Here is a 20,901-nt window from a genome sequence, read left to right on the forward strand (position 1 = left end):
GGGTGGCGTGACGTGAACTGGGCTAACCTTGAAATGTTAGCTGTCACTTGAGCATACCAGTGGGCGTAGCACCGTAAGCACGCGACTCTTTCTCGCCGCGACAGAGATCATCTGTCTCTTTCTGTGCAGTACTGTGAGAGAGTGACGGGTGACGTATGTCGAGGTGAGAAAGAGTCGCGCTCTTATGGTGCTAAGCATGCTGGTTTTCTTATACTATGGCATCTTGGTAATGCCCAGTAACGTAGTTGGTTAAACGCCATCTAACGAGTTAATGGGAATTATTTTTATTTATTAATTCACAAAAGAAAATCTCCCATTGAATTGCCGTTATAACCGTTTTTAATATAATATATCGACAGCAATAAATAAGCAATTGCGTTGACCGTCCTATCAAGATGTTCCTTGAAGAATTATATAGACAATGAAGTTACTTACGCTCTTACCATATTATATAAATTTTGTATTGTGATAAATTATAATTGTTGTTTAAGAGCTGATGGTCATATACCATTCGATGTTTTAATATTCTATTGTAAAGTCTAATCGGTCCCAGAATTAATGAAAAAGTTATATTTTTACTTCTTTTGAATTTTTAATACTTATCTGTCTCTAATATATTTAAAAGTCACAAACAGTTAAGGTGTCACATTTGCGAAGGACGTAGATTTGAGAAATACTTGGTAAGTTTATGTACATACTACAGCGTGTAATTACTATATTTGTGAATAGGTTTTGAAACCGTCAGCTCTTTGACAACAAAGCATTGTTGTTTAATTTATGACCGCTTGTTGAGTTTACCTTTGTTTTATTTAAAAGAAAATCAATTGTAATGTAAATAGTTTTAAGTTTGGCCAATGGGTTTCTCATTTTAATGAATTCGAAAGACTATTGTTTGAAGAATTTTGAACAAATGATTTCGGCCGGTCGGTGTAAGCGAAAATGGTGAACTGTGCATGAAATGAAAAATAAAAATTGTTTTAAAAAATATACTCATTTTTATTCGTGCTATACAGCTATGTAACAATATTAAACATCTGTTGTTATAACCAGATAATACTTATACATTATTTTACTAACATTAAAATGGCTCTTACTTAAACTGTATATAAAAATTGTGATAAAAGTTTACAAAATACGAGATTCGAAATATTCATGGCACTGAGCATAGCCCGGAGACGCCTTACCTCATGGGTGCGAGTGAGACAGTGCGCATGCGCTGCTTAACTCCTACCACACCGCGACGGCGGCCAGGCTTAGGGGACATCTCGTCCCAGTCTTAAACTGGGCCCAGAGAGAGCCCGCAATTGAAATAGTCGCAATGAAAATAGTGGGAGAACGTGTCCCTGTATTTCCATCAATGGAAATTCTTAATGGAAATAGTGGGATACACCTATAGCCACCAGTGTCCGTTCTATGAGCATTCTTTATTCTATGTTTTGAGTACTCTTACAATATATTTTGTGAGAAAGATTAACACGAATATATCAAGTTTTTATTTGACAAGTTAACCCTCAAACACTTCAACAGTGGCCGCTCCATTGATGTCCTTCAGTTCTGAAGACCGGTAAGTAGCCACCAGGTTTATGTTCCCGATTTTCTGTAAGAGAAGAGTACAACTACAGTATAATAAAATAACATATATATAAACTTGCACTAATGAGTTATCTATTTAAGTCAAGTTTACACTAACACAGTTGGCTCGACCATTAAAGATGGCGATACGGCTCACCACCTGTCACGTTGGTCTAACAGAAAGCAATCTGGCGATGTGCCTCTCACTACTCCAAATGGAATACAGTCGTAAGCTTAACAAACTGTATTTCTATTCATCGCTTGAGCAACTAAGTACCCACCCACACCTCACCAAGCTTTTCCACCTCACCAAGTCAGACCAACGTGATGGAGCGGTGACTCGTATCGCCGTCTCTAATGGTCGAGCCTAACGGCCTCCGTGGTCCAGTTGTTGAGCATCGGGCTCACGATCCGGAAGTCCTGGGTTCGAAACCCGGTGGGGACATATCACAAAAATCACTTTGTGATCCCTAGTTTGGTTAGGGCATTACAGGCTGATCACCTGGTTGTCAGAAAGTAAGACGATCCGTGCTTCGGAAGGCACATTAAGCCGTTGGTCCCGGTTAATACTTACTGATGTAAGTAGTCGTTACATGAGCCATGTCAGGGGCCTTTGGCGGCTCAATAGTAACCCTGACACCAGGGTGATGAGGTTGGTAACCCACACGACAGAAGAAGATGGTCGAGCCAACTTCAAAATTAACACTTACAGTAGGCTGCAAAGGCACTTGGGCAGAAATCACTTCACGCGGTCCAGCAGCGGGTGCCGGGAACCTCAGGGCACGGCCGGCGATGCCCGGAGAAGAGATGCGGAACTCGCCCTGAGACAGGGGCTTCTCCAGAGGATTCTCGAAGAACAGCGTTGCGGTCACCGCCTGACCGATTATCAGGTCTTCGTTGAACTGAAAGGGAAGATTTTTGTGTAAGTAAGTACTTTTTGATTTGAAAGCCTTCGTGGTCCGGTGGTAGAGTGTTGGGCTCACGATCCAGAGGTCCTGGGTTCGATCCGGTGGGGACACGTCTGACAAAAAAGAAACACTTTAAGACTGTCTCTGGCTGGTCAGCGCATTGCACGTAGTTCTAACGCATTCAGGTTTATGAGAGAAGGCTGAGCGATTTGACCAACTCAGAGCACCAATAAATTTCCAGTCAAACATACCTTGATGTTGATGTTAGGCTTCAAGACCTGGAAGTCATCGTCGTCAGCCCAAGACTGCTTGGTCTCGTCTACGATGGCCATGGCGGATATCTTCATGTTGCAATACTCCACCAGTTTGGGGAGGTAGTCTTCTGCGTTCACCAGAATGCTTATCTGCTCGTCTGTAAAGTTTGTTGATTATCACTAAGGGATGAGGAGAGGCTTATACGCAATAGCGTAGAACTTTATACACTGTTTATGTGTCATGAACAGCCTCCATGGAGGCCATGGTCTAGTGGTTAGTGCATTAGACTCACAAACTGGAGGACCTGGTTCGATTCCCAATGGGGAAATTGTCGAAATCACTTTGTGAGACTGTTCTTTGTTTGGCTAGGACATTGCAGCCTGAATCACCTGACTATCCGAAGGTACGTTAAGCCGTTCGTCAAGTGTGTGTGCCTGTTTGTTTGTCCGTCTATCACGGCAAAACGGAGCGACGAATTGACGTGTTTTTGTGAGATATTTAGAAGTGAGATAGTTGGGATGGAGAGTGACATAGGCTTTTTTTCGTCTCTTTCTGTCCCCCTACTTACCTAAAATAGGGGGTGGAAGTTTGTATGGAGCAACCTGCAATTTTCAAGGTAGAAAGCTAACAATTGGTATGCGGACTATTTGTGACTAACAAAACAATCATGCATCATTTTGCAATCTGCCCCCGATCCCTTCAAAGAGGGGGTAAAATTAATATGGGACTTTTCGCAGTTTCCAGATAGGAAGGTTTTCAAAGGTAACCACTGCCATATTTTTGCCTAATAAGTAGCATAGAGAATGCTACACCGACAAGAGCGTGGCTCTTAAATTAATGGAGCCAAAGGAGATCCGTGTTACCCCGAATCCAACGCGAGCGAAGCCGCGGCCAAAAACTAGTGAAGAATATTTAGTTTTTCCACGTGATACGTGTTTGAATAGCAAAGTGATATGAGCATTCTTACGTTTCTTGGGACCAACGAAGATCTTCCCCTCGGTCTTCTTGACGAGTTCTGCCTTAACTCCGTTGTAATACACGCTCGTGGCTGACAGGGTCGCCTTGATGTTCCTGACCTTAACAGAGAATGAAAGTTTACAAAATAATTTGCATAAGCTATCAATAAGGATGTATTATAAACTTTATTAAAATATAATAGTTACAATATCAATAAAATATATAATATTTATATATATATAACATCATCATCATCATCATCAGCCCATTAACGTCCCCACTGCTGGGGCACGGGCCTTCCCTATGGATGGATAGGGAGATCGGGCCTTAAACCATCACGCGGGCCCAGTGCGGATTGATGGTTATTAACGACTGCTAATGCAGCCAGGACCAATGGCTTAACGTGCCATCCGAAGCACGGAGGAGATGAAAACTTTTTTTGTGGTCACCCATCCTATGACCGGCCTTTGCGAAAGTTGCTTAACTTCAACAATACCTCTCTCCGCTCCGCCCGAACGTACCCATTATGCTTGCAGCGTTGGATTGATATTGTTTTAGAAGTAGAAATTTATTGAATACACAGTTTTACGCAAGATATAAATAAGTAGTTAGGTATTGAAAATATTTGATAGACATTTTTGGTCGTTTAGGTATCTTGTTTCAAGATAGATAACCAACTATAAACAATATATATAACCAAAATATAAAAAGTTGATATTTAGTTTAAACTTAATATTTAAAATGTGTTTAAAATATTGTTGGGGGCTGGGGGTTACTCGTCGTTAACGGTACTCCGGTTGTTGTAGGGTAATTGTTATAAGTTAACACCAAACCATCACTTAAATGTTCAAAAGTTTATTTATAAAAGTTATAGTTAAGTTTATTTACCTGAGCCTCACTTTCCGAGATATTGTTAATAAAAAATAGAGCATATAAATGGTCGAGCCAACTGCAAAATTAACACTTACAACAGTCTGCACTTATGTTTATGTATAATGTTCTTTTCTTCTGTTTTTTTTCATTATTTTCAGTTATTGCATAACAGGGGAGTTAAAATGGCCACATCGAAGCAATTCATCTAAGAAAGCAATGTGCAATTTGACATTTGCGCATATAAGAGTAAGTACGCAATGCAAACATTAATGTCAAATAGCAATATTGCTTTCATAGATGAATTGCTTCGATGTGGCCATTTTAACTCCCCTGTTATGCAATAACTGAAAATAAAATTAAGCAAAATTAAAAATTTTGAAAAAACCCACGACGGTAAAAATCTCATCGAAAAAGAATAAAATAACTCAAAACCCCCGACTTAACCCAATTATTATGTAACGAAATATTATATTAGACTTAAAAATACTTTCTAAAAAGAGTTGATATCTCGAGACATCGGTAATAGATATACTTAAGTACCTAAACAATGAATATGGATGTTTACAGTTTTTTCCTAACGTGTCTGTTTCTCGAAAATATACTTAAATGTAGCGAAAAAAAAATGGGGGCTGCCATTAACCCAGCTAAAGTTTTTCTAGTGACGTGAATACAATTATTGAAGAATTGTAGATGTTTAACGACGACATAAAATACACTTATGAGTATGATTAAATTTTTGTTGAAATTTCATATAGAAAAGGCAGCCCCCGACGGATATTCCTCGGTTATGTATTATGGTAAAATTATTATCGCTACATTTAAGTATATTTTCGAGAAACAGACACGTTAGGAAAAAACTGTAAACATCCATATTCATTGTTTAGGTACTTAAGTATATCTATTACCGATGTCTCGAGATATCAACTCTTTTTAGAAAGTATTTTTAAGTCTAATATAATATTTCGTTACATAATAATTGGGTTAAGTCGGGGTTTTGAGTTATTTTATTCTTTTTCGATGAGATTTTTACCGTCGTGGGTTTTTTCAAAATTTTTAATTTTGCTTAATTTTATTTCAGACTTTTTAGAGAGCATATACGAATCATAATCTATATAATGTGTAGGTAAGATCTCGCAAAACAATAAGTGTGATTCATCCTACCACATAATATTAAGTCCCTTATTATATATTATACAGTTGCTTTCTGTTTAAAGTTACCTCTATAACACTCATCTGAGAACATGCACCAATCACCCACGAACTCATTCCTGAAATCCGCATTGAAATCAGACAATACGTTTTAATTTTAATAATATTGCAATATAAACGTTTCACACTAATATAGCAGCGCCTCCTAGTGAGTTAATATCATAAGACTTATCTTAGACCATGCACCATTCAACTACGAACCCATTGCTGAAAACCGCATTGAAATCGGACAATTCGTTTTAATATTATTGCAATACTATTTTTCACTAATATTGTAGCACCCTCTAGTGAGTTAAAGACGTAATTTTTATTATTTGGGAACATGCAATAAGCTACCACGTACACATTGCCGAAAACAGAATTGTAATCGGACATTTCGTTTTGATTATATTGCAACATTGTTTTGCACTAATATTGTGGCGCCCCTAGTGAGTTACAGCCATGACACCTGTGTAAGAACATGAATTCATCAAACACAAACCCGCTATTGAAAACCGCCTCAAAATCGGATCATTAGTTTAAAAGATAGGTGGTAACATTACTTTGCACAAACGCACACACAAACATCTCTCACCCTAAACGCATATAAATGCTCCGTTCCGTCGTGGGTAATAAATGTAATTAAAAATTATACTAACCGTAATTAACAACACTTTGCTTTACTTAATACATAACATACATAAACTGCCTATATACGTCCCACTGCTGGGCACAGGCCTCCCCTCAATCAACCGGAGGGGGTATGGAGCATACTCCATCACGCTGCTCCACTGCGGGTTGGAGGAGGTGTTTTTACGGCTAATAGCCGGGACCAACAGCTTAACGTGCCCTCCGAAGCACAGAATCATCTTACTTTTTCGGACAATTTTTCAAGCCTGAAAAGTCCTTACCAAACAAAGGACAGTCTCACAAAGTGATTTCGACAATGTCCCCATCGGGAATCGAACCCGGAACACCAGATCGTGAGCCTAACGCTCTAACCACTAGACCACGGAGGCTGTTTACTTAATACTACCTGATTATTGAGTGATGGGTTCAACTTTATGAATTAAATGAGGATTAATTGGATGAATTTGATTCACTTGACCACACAATCCACGTGCCACTTATAGTCGATCTTGATTTTTCTTTAATCTTCGCCAATCACTTCGTATTAATTTATCTACAATTTATTGATTGTTATCTGGGATCTTCTCTGAAATCTGGCTCGAAGGACCATGAATATGCCATCAGGCAAAAAGGCATATCAATGCCTTTTTACAGATTTTTAAGGGATTTAGGTAGCAATGAAACAGCACCGTGTTCGACGTAATTACGTGTAATCAATGGAACCGAAAAAAAAAACGCCTGTCAAAAACAATTAACTAATAAAAACTATTGCAAATAAATTGCTATTATAAATTGAAGAGGCGTTTCGGATAATATTTATTCTAAACACTAATATTGTGGCGCCCCCTAGTGAGTTACAGACATGACACTTGTCTAATAACATGAACTCATCAAACACAAACCCGTTATTGAAAACCGCATCAAAATCGGATTATTAGTTTAGAAGATAATTAATAACATTTCTTTGCACAAACGCACACACAAACATCTCTCACCCTAAACGCATATACCTGCTCCGTTCCGTCGTGGGTAATAATGAAAAAAACAAAAAATCTGTAGTAAAAACCCCCAGTTCTCACCTGTTCGGTAGTGTTCTGTATGTCGACGGTGACTCGGAAAGACTTGCCAAGGTCAACGGTGTCGATCTCCTTCAGTTTGAACGTAATGTCGTTCTGTGCTGTGCTCATCAGAGAGTAGTACCTGCGAAAATGTGTGCATAGAAAAAATACTTTATGATAAAATACTTTTTTTTTACTTTACTTCTTTTTTTTCTTTAATGTAAGTAACTGCCTAGACAGAGAAACGTTTAATAAAAAGGTCACATTGAATCAATTCATCTAAAAAAGCAATATTGAAATTTGACATTTGCACGTATAAACGTAAGTTGCTTTTATAGGTGCAAATGTCAAATTTCAATATTGCTTTTTTTAAATTTAGCATCTCTTTCCTGCGCCTACTGTAAGTGAAGGAAGGCACTAAAGAGTTGTAAACCTAAAAAAAGGAGGCAAAGAGAAGTGCTCAGTAGTCCCTTACCTCTGAGCTCTAGCGGATCGACGTACGCCATTCAACAGCGCAGCGCGCTCCGACCCGGTGTGCTCTCGATGTTTGTATTGCAGCGTCACGTCTTCACGGTCCATATCCCCAATGGGGTCGAACACGTACGGCTTCTTCGTCAGGATCATACGGCCGATACTGGTGAGAATTATTATACAGGATGTTAGTGACATCGTATCCAATACTGAGGGGTGATTCAGGCCATGATGCTGACTTAATATCAAATAGCATTTTCCGTCACAAAATTCATAACTTTTTCGTGTTTTTTTTTTAATTATTTTCAATTCTATACTTTTGCGATGGAAAATTTCAATTGATCACTCAGCATTATGAGCCGAATCAGTATTGATGAAATTATAGAGTTTATATTAACATAAACAGCCTATACGCCCCAATGCTGGGCACAGCCCTCCTCTCAATCAACCGGACGGGGTGTGGAGTATATTCCACCACGCTGCTCCACTGCGGGTTGGTGGAGGTATTTTACGACTAATAGCCAGGACCAACGGCTTAACGTGCCCTCCGAAACACGGAATCATCTAACTTTTTCAGACAGTCAGGTGATTCGATAGACAAAAATGGAGATTGCTACACCGATAAGGGCGATGAAATCTTATAAGTACTTACTGATAGTCATTAGTGTCGACCATAGAGAAGCCGGTCTCGGAGTCAGGGTCTTTCCTCCACCTCATCATATCAGCGTTGACTGAGGCCAGCATGAACTCCACGTCGTACCCGAACCCTGTGTGACCTTGCTTGATGGCTTCCAGAGAGGCTGGGCCGCATTGGTAGAAGCCAGTTGAGGTCTCTTGTGGAGTAGCGTCAACCGCTTGCCAGCCTCCGTAGCCTGGATGGTGAAATACGGTATTTCAAATCAAAATCTTTATTTGTGAATACAGGTATACAAAAGGATGTTACATAAAGTGATTACAATCTCTGTTCAGCCTGTTAGTAGGTATACAAATAGTGGCTGGGATTTGGAATTAATTGAAAATTAAGGAATTTGAGTGGGAAAGATAAATTATAAAATGCTAATGAAGAAATAGCGGTGGATTGGTCAGGTCCTTAGAAGACTTTTTTAACACCCGTCCTGGGCTCAGACCTAGTGTGTGCGTGGAAAACGTAAAAGGGGCGGCCTAAAAAGACCTGGCGACGTTCGGTTGACCGGTAATAGGGTAGTTTCTAACCAGTCAAATCATTACTTTTTACTAAACGTCAAAACACGAAATTACTATAGAATTTGTATGAAAAAGCACACTATGACGTCATAGAACAACGCTGGTGGGGAGCGGAGAGTTGCCGTACTATGCGTTGCCGTATTCTATGGTATAAGTCTTACCCGGTGGCAGGTCCGGCCTGGCCATCCACACGTCGTTCCACACGTGGTAGTTCCAGATGGAGTCTGCCCCACTAGGGTTGGTGGGGTCACCTTCTATCTCCTCCATCGTCTCCGAGTAGTACTTGTCCACAGTCAGGGAACTGTTCGCGTCGTGAGCTGATACCAGGTTGGACACCACACGCGATGGGATGCCTAGAGCTCGGCATACTGGAAGGAAAAGATAGGTTAGCACTCCCCGGACACTTCATACATAACAACTCGTTTTACACAGACACTACGCATTGACGCGTGACACAATACGATTGAAGACTAAACTATGTCCGAGGGGGTTGAGGTAAACCTAGCTCAGCCGCTGGTGGGGAGCGGAAAGTTGCCGTTCTATACGTAGTATTATTGCTTATTCTATGGTATTAGTGTGGGCACGTTAAGCCGTTGGTCCCGGTTACTACTTGCTGATATACTAAGTAAGTAGTCGTTACATGAGCTATGTCATGAGGACACCAGGGTTGATGAGGTTGGTAATTCACCTCACAACCCACACGATAGAAGAAGTGTGGGCATCTTTGTGTCCGTCCATGTAATGCAGGCACGTTGCAGATAAGTAAGACCAAGAATGAGATGGGCGGACGTCCTCAAGAACCGCAGACGACACGTCAGCCCGAGCGAAGTGGAAAGTGCAGACGCGAAATGCAGACCTCACCATCATGTGATAGACTTAGGCGTCAAACTGGATGACAGCGGTAGCGCGGCGGCGGCGGCGGTGCGGGGAGCGGCGCGTTCAAATGCTAAGACTTATATTGAAGTGTTTTCGATGGCAGCGTCGCGAGGAGCGGGGTACGAGCGGTGCGCTCTAGTCGTGCGGTGTCTCTGCGTTTGAGTTGCCGTAGTGACGTTCTATAGGGATTCAGATCTTCTTTTGCCCATAATAAATCGTACGAAACAAAATAAACTACAATCGAAAATGCGTTGTCGCCGTTTCGACATCGCGTTCATTTGAGACACAACTCTATACCGCTGCAACACCGCGCGATTTGGCCGCTGGCATCGAGAACGGAACAGCGGCCGCCGTGCCGCTCCCCACGCTGTCATCCAGTTTGAGGCCCTACAGTTGAATATGTTAGAAAAGTTAATGTGACATGGTACTAAAACGTTGTTAAGGTGGAGCTACAAGATGTGAACGTGTAGTCATAGGTACATACCATAATTAATAAAAGTTATAATATACTGATATATTATATAAGTCACGTTATGTCAAACTAAATTGGACATAGATAAATACCTATCCATTTAATTTGTTGGTACCTATACAGATTAATGACCTCTTACTATAAACAGTTATCGAAAGTACCGAATTACTGATAACATTTTGACATTTTGCTTATCAAAATTATTCTGAAATTCTATTATCACGAACTGATACTACCGTAGGTATTAATATATCATTATTTATATCTGAATTTGCGAGTTAGTAGCATTGCGGAACTACTAAGTATTTTAGAAGATACCTTCTTATATCGTGTGGGTTGTGAGTTGGATTACCAACCACATCAACCCTGGTGTCAAGGTTACTATTGAACCGCCAAAGGCCCCTGACATGGCTCATGTAACGGCTACTAACTTGCATCAGTAAGTAGTAACCGGGACCAACAGCTTAACTTGCCTTCCGAAGCACGGATCATCTTACTTTCGTACAATCAGGTGATCAGCCTGTAATGTCCTAACCAAACTAGGGATCACAAAGTAATTTTCGTGATATGTCCCCACCGGGAACTAAACCCGGGACCTCCGGATCGTGAGCCGAACGCTCAAACCACTGGACCACGGAGGCCGTTACCTTACTTCATCTTTTTCTGACTGACATTGCCTAAGCTTACTCATCTTCACTCATTCAAAAGTCTCCTTTCCTTACCCGTAGTGATAACTCTAATACAGATCATAGGTTACCGACTTCTGTGTCTACTAATTCTTGAGTGGGGCTGCGTGGTTTATTAGCCACCCATCATCAATCGACTGATGCCCCTAATCTACATCCCCTTACCGGTGGTAACAACTCCAGCGAATACCCAGCACTGTCCGTAGCTAACAGACTCCTGAGTCTGCAAGAATTGGTCGAGGATCTCCACCGAGCCCGTCCAGTCAGACGGCGCCGTGCCATCTTCATACTCGCCGTCCCAACGGCCCACCAGCACGCCGTCATCGTCGTTCGAGTTCACTATCTTGGAGATAATCCTGCACATCCGGATTGGGTCGCCACGGCTGTGAACCAGAGAATTTGTTTAGTTTAATAATGGCAGCTTTCCCGCGCGTCGTAACGCGTCTCCACAGCAAACTTTTCGGCCTAAAATTTTGCTTCTTCTTCTTCTATCGTGTAGGTTGTGAGGTGGATTACCAACCTCATCAACCCTGGTGTCAGGGTTACTATTGAGCCGCCTAAGGCCCCTGACATGACTCATGTAACGACTACGTACTTACATCAGTAAGTAGTAACCGGGACCAACGGCTTAACGTGCCTTCCGAAGCACGGATCGTATTACTTTCGGACAATCAGGTGATCAGCCTGTAATGTCCTAACCAAAGTAGGGATCACATAGCGATTTTTGTGATGTGACCGTGTGACCGGGATTCGAAACCAGGACCTCCGGATCATGAGCCCAACGCTCAACCACTGGACCACGGAGGCCGTTAAATTTATTGCGTTCCACATGGTAGAAGGTTGGTCACATAAGGTGAGTATCACATATATGAATCCGGATTGGGTACAGCAATTTTTTGCTACGAAAGCTGATGATGAATATTCTATCAGACATCAGAATCATTTATTTAACGTAATTATCATAGATAAACTTGTTGAAGGTCAGACAGGGAGTCGCTTCTGTAAAAAACGGACCTGTCAAATCTTCAGGTTAGGGAAGCGGATCCTGTGATAAAACGGTGTTAGGGCGATGATGAAACTTGTTGAAGGTCAATTTAACATTTTGAATCTACGCCATTTCGCAAGGCAATACGGCTGAGGAGAAGGAATGACAAGAAACTGCAACAGCAATACATCTTTTAAATCAATGTAGGTATAGATTACAAAGAGGAGCTCGGTGGCGCAGCGGTAAACGCGCTCGGTCTGCGATTGTTGAAGTTAAGCAACTTTCGCAAAGGCCGGTCATAGGATGGGTGACCACAAAAAAAAAGTTTTCATCTCGAGCTCCTCCGTGTTTTGGATGGCACGTTAAGCCGTTGGTCCCGGCTGCATTAGCAGTCATTAATAACCATCAATCCGCACTGGGCCCGCGTGATGGTTTAAGGCCCGATCTCCCTATCCATCCAGAGGGAAGACCCGTGCCCCAGCAGTGGGGACGTTAATGGGCTGATGATGATGATAGATTATAAGTTAATGCTTTTCTTTTGTCTAGCTAAAACTTGAGAACGGCTATGCCAGTTTAGCTGACTCTGGTTTTGAAGTGTTTGTCGTAATCCAAGGACGGTTTAAACGGTGAGTAAATATGAAAAGGAAGGTGATACCAAGTCTACTTCCACATAGTTTTTTGCATCACGATTAGATAAAGACACAGCATAAGGTTCATACTCGCGGCAACGTCACGGTATCCGTAACGGTTACACAGTCTCTCGTAATTTAGCGCGTCTAAGCACGTTATAGAGAAGACCAGGTCTTAATGTAGTATTTTTATAAAACCCCCAACTCACACATGGAAGGGCATCTCAGCGCGGTCCAGCATGAGCATGCAAGCAGGGAGGACGGTGGCGTCAAACTGGCCGTAGACCCAGGGGCGGCCTCTCGTGGTCTTGATGGGGCCCACCCACACCTTGCCCTGGTCGTTCTGCACGTACTCTTCCAGGAGCTCCGTCTTCTCCATGTAGGTTTGATCGTCTGGAAGGAAATTTGGGATGTTTTAAAGGGTCACTTTGGTCCTGTGGTTGCTTCTCAAACGGGGAGCACCGGTTTGAACCCCGGTACCGGACTTCATCATCATCAGCCCATTAACGTCCCCACTGCTGGGGCACGGACCTTCCCTGTGGATGGATAGGGAGATCGGGCCTTAAACCATCACACGGGCCCAGTGCGGATTGATGGTTATTAACGACTGCTAATGCAGCCGGGACCAACAGCTTAACGTGCCTTCCGAAGCACGGAGGAGCTCGAGATGAAAACTTTTTTTTTGTGGTCACCCATCCTGTGACCGGCCTTTGCGAAAGTTGCTTAACTTCAACAATCGCAGTCCGAGCGCGTTTACCGCTGCGCCACCGAGCTCCTCAAGGTACCGGACTTGCACCAATGAATTTATTTTAAGTGTAGTTTTCACTCACAGTTGGGTCGACCAGGATAGACGGCGATACGGCTCGCCACCTATCCCGTTGGTCTAACATATCGACTTCGCCGGCGCATATCGCTATCGGCCCACTAGAGTCGATTAATTCATTCTAAATAATACTCGCAGACGATGCCGAGTTTCGCGCTCAACAGGCCAGCAGGCCTGTTGTATTAATTTTGTATCGAGTGCGAACCCTCAGCGCTCCCTATTTGTCCGGCCAAGTAGTTCAATAGCTACATAATTGTATTCCATATGCGTCAAAATCAAGTCAAAAATAAACCAGTCCTTCCTTACCAACATTCCAAGGGTTGAAGAGTATGTAGATGTCCTGGTCGAAGTCATAGATCTCCCGTTCAGTAGACTTCTTCAGCCTGGTGACCACGCGGAGTGACCAGCAGCCCACTGGGGTCGTCACTGGAGTAGACACCTGGAGTCGAGTGTTATAGTGATGAAGTGGATAGTCAAAATTTCTTTGTGAAATACTGAATTAAGGCCCATAGCCGTCAATGACGTTGAGCATTCTGTCAAAATCAGAGAATTGACAACGGAAACGGGCGAACATAGAATATACTTAGTAGTAATTCGGAAACGGTCATTTCAGGTATGCAGGGGCCTTAATAACCTTGTCGCCTGATAGAGCAAAAGAAGTACGAAGAAGGCACACGTAAACACGCATATACATGCAAACACACTTAAACACACACACACGTTACTTTTAGCTTGATAAGGTTATACAAATTGTTAGCTGTGTTTACCTTTAATTGGTTACGCATTTAGAATAATACCTATGTTTGTTGAATAACCGTAGTAATAATGTTGTAACTGTTGGTAAACCTAATAAAAAAAAAAGGCAGACCCCACCATCACACGGGAATAATAAATGCCAAGGAGAGAGAGATTAACAGAGAAAGTTGTCTGCAAGGTGGTAAAGTACATTTTTATATTTATTCTTTAGTTTTCTATTTTTTATTTATGTTTGTTTCCTGGTAGTGGTTCCCTGGAAGCAAATAGCTCTAGAGCAATAAGGCAGTCCATTTTATTCATCTGTTATGTCTAAGTATTTGTTAAAATTGTGTTCTGTGCAATAAAGAAGTATTGATTTATTGACTTTATTGTTTTTTTTGTGGGGTACTGTGTTTTGGTTTTGTGCCGTGTTATAACTTGTTTGAAGCTTGCATGAGATTACTGGCATGGTGTCAAATCAATAGTATGTAAAATCAATGTTATTACCTTCATTTACATTGTATAAAGTAGGTAAGTAAGTATATTGGTTTTATGGCATCAACACAGTATTATTCCTTATTCTATGCCAACACTTAAGTAACAAGCAAGTTGTTTGTATAAAGACATGTCGATTGTTTACCCAACGTCGTAAAATATAGGTAGTAATTATAAATATCATCACATGCGGGCTATGCTAATAGACACCGGGTAGGAGCCCTCAGCGCGAAGTATTTATCCGGTAAGTTACACTACTTATAGATCTGCCCGTACCGTAATAAGTTTATTCACCCTAAGGTTGCCTGGAAGAAATTGCTATTTAGCAATAAGGTCGCCGATTGTACTTTTCTTGTCGCATTTGTAATTGTTTTTAGTGTTGTGTTTATATGTGCAATAAAGTGTTTTTGTATTGTATTCTATTGTTAATACACAATAAACAGCCTGTATATGCCCCACTGGTAGGTCCCACTGCTGGGCACCGGCCCCCCTTCAATCAACCGAAAGGGGTACGGAGCATACTCATACTGGCAGCACATTATCGAAATCTCATCAACCCCATCAACCCTGGTGTCAGGGTTATTACAGGGTTGATGAGGTTGGTATTCCACCTCACTCATAAGAAGATCGAAATCTGAGTGAGGCCCTTTTATCTCAGGACGTCCACAACCACCTTTTGATCATTTCGACAAACATCCATCTTGCTTTTTTTGTAATTGTTTAGTGGAAAGATATGATGTTGTTGTCTTTTTTTGTGTGTGGCATCCTTTTATAATAAAATACCAGATAATATTTTTTTGTCAGAAAATAAATTTAAAGCTCATGTGAAGCTTACTTTATGTAAAAAAGCTTATTATAAGATTAATGACTACCTAAATGATAAAAATGTCTGGTATTGAATGTGTTCCTCTAGTTATTAAATAACTTGTAATGTATATCCTCATTGGTTTTTAAAAGATGTGTTGCTGTTGCAGTTTCTTGTCATTTCTTCTCCTCAGCCATAACACCTTGCGAAATGACGTAAATTCAAAAATGTTACATTGACCTTCAACAAGTTTATCCATGATAATTACGTTGAATAAATGATTCTGATTCTGATTCCACTGCTGGGCACCGGCCCCCCCTCAATCAACCGAAAGGGGTACGAAGCATACTCATACTGGCAGCACATTATCGAAATCTCATCAACCCCATCAACCCTGGTGTCAGGGTTATTACCGGGTTGATGAGGTTGGTATTCCACCTCACTCCTAAGAAGATCGAAATCTGAGTGAGGCCCTTTTATCGCAGGACGTCCACCACCACCTTTTGATCATTTCGACAAACATCCGTCTTGCTTTTTTGTAATTGTTTAGTGGAAAGATATGATGTTGTTGTCTTTTTTTTGTGTGTGGCGTCCTTTTATAATAAAATACCAGATAATATTTTAAATTTGTCAGAAAATAAATTTAAAGCTCATGTGAAGCTTACTTTATGTAAAAAAGCTTATTATAAGATTAATGACTACCTAAATGATAAAAATGTCTGGTATTGAATGTGTTCCTCTAGTTATTAAATAACTTGTAATGTATATCCTCATTGGTTTTTAAAAGATGTGTTGCTGTTGCAGTTTCTTGTCATTTTTTCTCCTCAGCCATAACACCTTGCGAAATTACGTAAATTCAAAGATGTTACATTGACCTTCAACAAGTTTATCCATGATAATTACGTTGAATAAATGATTCTGATTTCTGATTATTATAAACTATTTCTATTCTATTCAATAAATCACTTTGTAAGTCTGTCCTTTGTTTGGCAAGGACGTTGCACGCTTGTATCACCTGATTGTCTGAAAAAGTAAGATGATTCCGTGCTTCGGAGGGCACACCGTTGGTCCCGGCTTTTAGCAGTAAGACACCATCAAATCGCAGTGGAGCAGCGTGGTGAAGTATACTCCATACCCCCTTCGGTTGATTGTGAGTTGAGGAGGCTGTTTTTGTTATGTACTTACTTACATGCGAGCTCTTGAACGTCGGAGTGGAAGCAGTCGCCATAGCAGAAATCGGCTTACATTATCATCATCATTACCTACCTACGTGTACAAGGAATTAAATGGCCAATTAACCAATTCGAAATTCAATGTTTATTATTGCGAGAAGATTTATCTAACTGATAGATTATCTAACACAATATTGTTTGCATATAAATTGTCTTCTACAGCCTTAATTGCTAACTCGTGATTATATTTCTGATAAGAAATAAGTAGAACCTGAATAATAACTTTAAACAGGTTCCATCATAACCTTTGACCATATTCGAGATTGCAATATAATTGATAAGTAATTTATATTACAGCGTGTTTAAGAGACATCGTAACGTATACTCAGGGGGATGATTTAGACCATGATTCTGAGTTAATATTAATCAAGTGGAATTTATCGTCGATAAATCGATAATTTTTCTTTTTTTTTGTAGTTTTTATTAATTATTTTGGAAAATTCTTAAAGTATAGAATTGAAAATAATTTTGCGACGGAAAATTTCACTTGATATTAACTCTGAATAATCAGCTGAATCATCCCCCTCAGTGTTCGTTACGATGTCACTTACACTCCATACAAGTACATACGGTAGCCATACAAGTAGGTATGGGTGTTAGTGACACCGTAACGAATACTGAGGAGGATGATTCAGACCATGACTCTGAGTGAATATATTACTACTGTTTGAACTGATATTAGGCAGCTAAATTACTCAATTGTATACCAATGTTTTATGTTTATTTTTTTAAAGAACGTCTAGGGCCCTGTGCCGAGGTTTTTCTTGCAGCTTCTTTTCCGCTATTTCCGCTTTTTCGGCTATACAGGTTGTGAGAAGCTGCAGTAGTTTTAGGCGGATGAGACGTTCGTTATGTAAAAATTGACGATTCAAAGTGTAACTATGTTACCAACTGAATAAAGATATTTTTGAATTTTATTTTGAATTATCAAGTCAAATTATCCGTCGCAAAATTATTTTCAATTCTATACTTTTGTGACGGAAAATTCTACTTGATATCAAATCATGCCGAATCATGGTTTGAACAAATCCTGTATATGTTGAGAGTTTGTTTAAAATACTAACTTCGCTCATCGTATTAGAAGTAAGGCATCTATTTATATGTAAACATATTTATGAGTATAATCGAGGGCAATTTATTTGTTTAAAATGAATCGCGTCTGTCTCCGAACCGGCGTGCGTGTATGAAATTCAAAAAAATATCTTTATTCAGTAGGTAACATAGTTGGGTCGTTCTTCTTTTTTATCGACAATAAAAAGACATTTTCCCAATTAATCGGACTTAACATCTTTAAAATTATAACGGCAATGAATATTTTAAAACATCATATAAAGATCTGTCCGTAAAGGACTATTTAGTGGTTCTCTTTATCTTGGTAACATACTTTTCTTTGCAGGCGCATTCCAAAAAATATTGTGACAGAGTGGCCCTTTTCATCGGAGACAGCATTTCAATATACCACTCTGTCACAAAATTTTGTGAAAAACAATGAAGCTACGTTAATAACTAATTGAGGAACCGATTAGTATTTTGCTTGTATTTTGAGTATAATAAGATAACTATATTTTTGGACAATGGAAACATGTAATAAAATTCTAAAACATAACTTATTAAAAGCAGTACGTAAGACAGATCATTGTCGATAAAAAAGAAGAACGACCCAGTTACACTTTGAATCGTCAATTTTACATAACGAACGTCTCATCCGCCTAAAACTACTGCGATTGATGAATGTAGAGGAAGCGACAGAAGTATGTCAGGATCGAAGCAAATGGTATTCCATAGTCTCTGTTTACCCCGGTGCGAAATAGGATGTATGTATGTGTATATTTTTCTAAAAATACAAAAACCTGTCGTAGACATGCAACAAGTTATATTACCTCAAGATGAATAGAATTTGCATATATAATATGCTTTTGTGTCCGTTTATATTGCATTTAAATTGCAGTCGTAAATGACTCGCCAATTTTTTATTGTGTATTCATACAATGTCTTTTGTTTTATATTAGTCGTTAGGAAGATCCGTTTAAACGAGTACTACTGCTTAAAGCACATAATAACGGGTTCTTACCGCGTTTACATGGGGATATGAGACTCCCACCTGTTTGCTTTGATTATGTTTGATTATGTGCTTTAATTATGATAATACCGCGTAAACTTAAAACAGAGTACTACTGCTGTTAACAGCCTCCCCCGATACCGAACCCGCCGGCGTGGTCGATGATATCCCCCGTTCCGCGCTAATCGCTCTGGCCCCACTAGAGTCGATTCTTTCAAATGTAACCCTCTCAGACGACGCCCTGAGCCGAGGTTCACCCCAACTGAGCACCCTCAGGCTTGTTGTGTTAAATTGGGTAATTTCCTAGGTCAAAGATATTAATAGTTTCCAACTACTTAGTCAAATCAGTTACTTTTTACTAAACGTCAAAACACGAAATGACTATGGAATTTGCACGAAAAAGCAACCTGTGACATCTTAAAAAAAGTGATAAAATGTCTCACTTATTATTTCGTTTTTCTTTATTAAAATTCATAAATAAGTTAATTAGAAAAAAGGAAATGTTTTTCGTTCGTTTTAGATCTGTCTTTATTTAGCAATCAGAATTTCATAATTTATCTTGAACCTTGTACACGACCCATTTGAGCTTCTAGTTTTATCCTCACTACAATTAATGGCTGTTATCTATGTTACCTACCGAATACTTGGATTCCAATATGACCAAAGAAAAATATGTTAGATATCATCATCATCATCATCACCAGCCCATTAACGTCCCCACTGCTGGGGCACGGGCCTTTCCTATGGATGGATAGGGAGATCGGGCCTTAAACCATCACGCGGGCCCAGTGCGGATTGATGGTTATTAACGACTGCTAATGCAGCCGGGACCAACGGCTTAACGTGCCTTCCGAAGCTCGGAGGAGCTCGAGAAGAAAACCATTTTTTTTGTGGTCACCCATCCTATGAGCGGCCTTTGCGAAAGTTGCTTTACTCTACTACTCTATGTTAGATATAATCATATAAAATATTCATGTATATCTACTTGTACGAGTACAATAGGTAAGCAACTAACTCTTTGTAAACTAAATTCTAAGCCATTCGTTGATTCCCCTTATGCATACAAATTGTTGGTTTAACATTATTAGAGTTTGCCGCCTATGAATAGTTCAACAAATAAGTACTTCTAGGAAGTCAAGGGCACCTTCAAAAACGTGTTTTCCATATTAGTATTGAGATTGTTATAAATGTTATTAACACTTTCAAGGACAGAACGTCTAATGACGTTCCGATTCCAAGGTGTCATACTATCTATTATGAACCATCAATGACCCATGGTCTCTGCCCGTGAAAGGGTTAACAGTGATGTATCGTTCTCCTGGGAATGTTCCCAAAGTGGAAATATTCCCGTTAAGCATTCTTTAATAGTAAGGACACTGGCTGCTTTCTTTATTTTTTCTTGTACTCTGATGTTGAGGGGAGGCCTGTGAGCCTGTGCCCAGCAGTGGGACGTATATAGGCTGTTATGTTATGTTTTGTTTTTTACTCTGATGTTATTTGCGTTAAAGGTTAGGTTATATAACTATTTTTACCGACTTCAAAAAAGGAGGAGGTTCTCAATTCGACCGTATATATTTTTTTTAATGTTTGTTCGGGGATAAATGAACCGATTCGTATGAACCGATTTTGATAATTATTTTTTGTTAAGTACATAGCTTTTTTACTGCCGAGAACAGTCCCAGTTTAGGAACAGTCAATACATTATATGTATTCTACATACATACATACATAAACTCACGCCCGTAATCCCTAATGGGGTGGGCAGAGCCACAAGTAATCAAAGACAACTTGCAGCCACTGTTGATACGAAGTCCAAAGATGGATATGATGAATCTTATGGTGATAAGGGATCAGCCTATCGCCCATAACATTAGTCCATCATGTTAGAGGACACAATCCCTCTGTCGGTTTTTACGACATGCCCGGGAAGAGAAGCAGCTGAACGTGTTCTATGTTTTTTATATGCTCCCAGAACAGCATAGAAGCTAT

General features: G+C 40.1%; 1 protein-coding gene across 1 annotated transcript in view; it reads right to left on the reverse strand.

The window, feature by feature from the left end:
- Positions 1-972: 972 nt before the first annotated feature.
- Positions 973-20,901, reverse strand: part of LOC126374160 (hemocyte protein-glutamine gamma-glutamyltransferase-like) — a 28,175-nt gene continuing 8,246 nt past the window's right edge. The window contains exons 5-15 of the mRNA XM_050020631.1: positions 13,893-14,025; positions 12,973-13,156; positions 11,315-11,532; positions 9,277-9,483; positions 8,565-8,784; positions 7,917-8,075; positions 7,463-7,583; positions 3,703-3,811; positions 2,732-2,892; positions 2,283-2,474; positions 973-1,597 (exon numbers count right to left, since the gene is read on the reverse strand). Coding sequence (XP_049876588.1) covers positions 1,505-1,597; positions 2,283-2,474; positions 2,732-2,892; positions 3,703-3,811; positions 7,463-7,583; positions 7,917-8,075; positions 8,565-8,784; positions 9,277-9,483; positions 11,315-11,532; positions 12,973-13,156; positions 13,893-14,025 — 1,797 coding nt within the window. The 3' untranslated portion in view covers positions 973-1,504. The remainder of the gene's footprint in view (positions 1,598-2,282; positions 2,475-2,731; positions 2,893-3,702; positions 3,812-7,462; positions 7,584-7,916; positions 8,076-8,564; positions 8,785-9,276; positions 9,484-11,314; positions 11,533-12,972; positions 13,157-13,892; positions 14,026-20,901) is intronic.

The sequence above is a fragment of the Pectinophora gossypiella genome, chromosome 17 (assembly GCF_024362695.1).
Source record: "Pectinophora gossypiella chromosome 17, ilPecGoss1.1, whole genome shotgun sequence".
Lineage (NCBI taxonomy): Eukaryota > Metazoa > Arthropoda > Insecta > Lepidoptera > Gelechiidae > Pectinophora > Pectinophora gossypiella.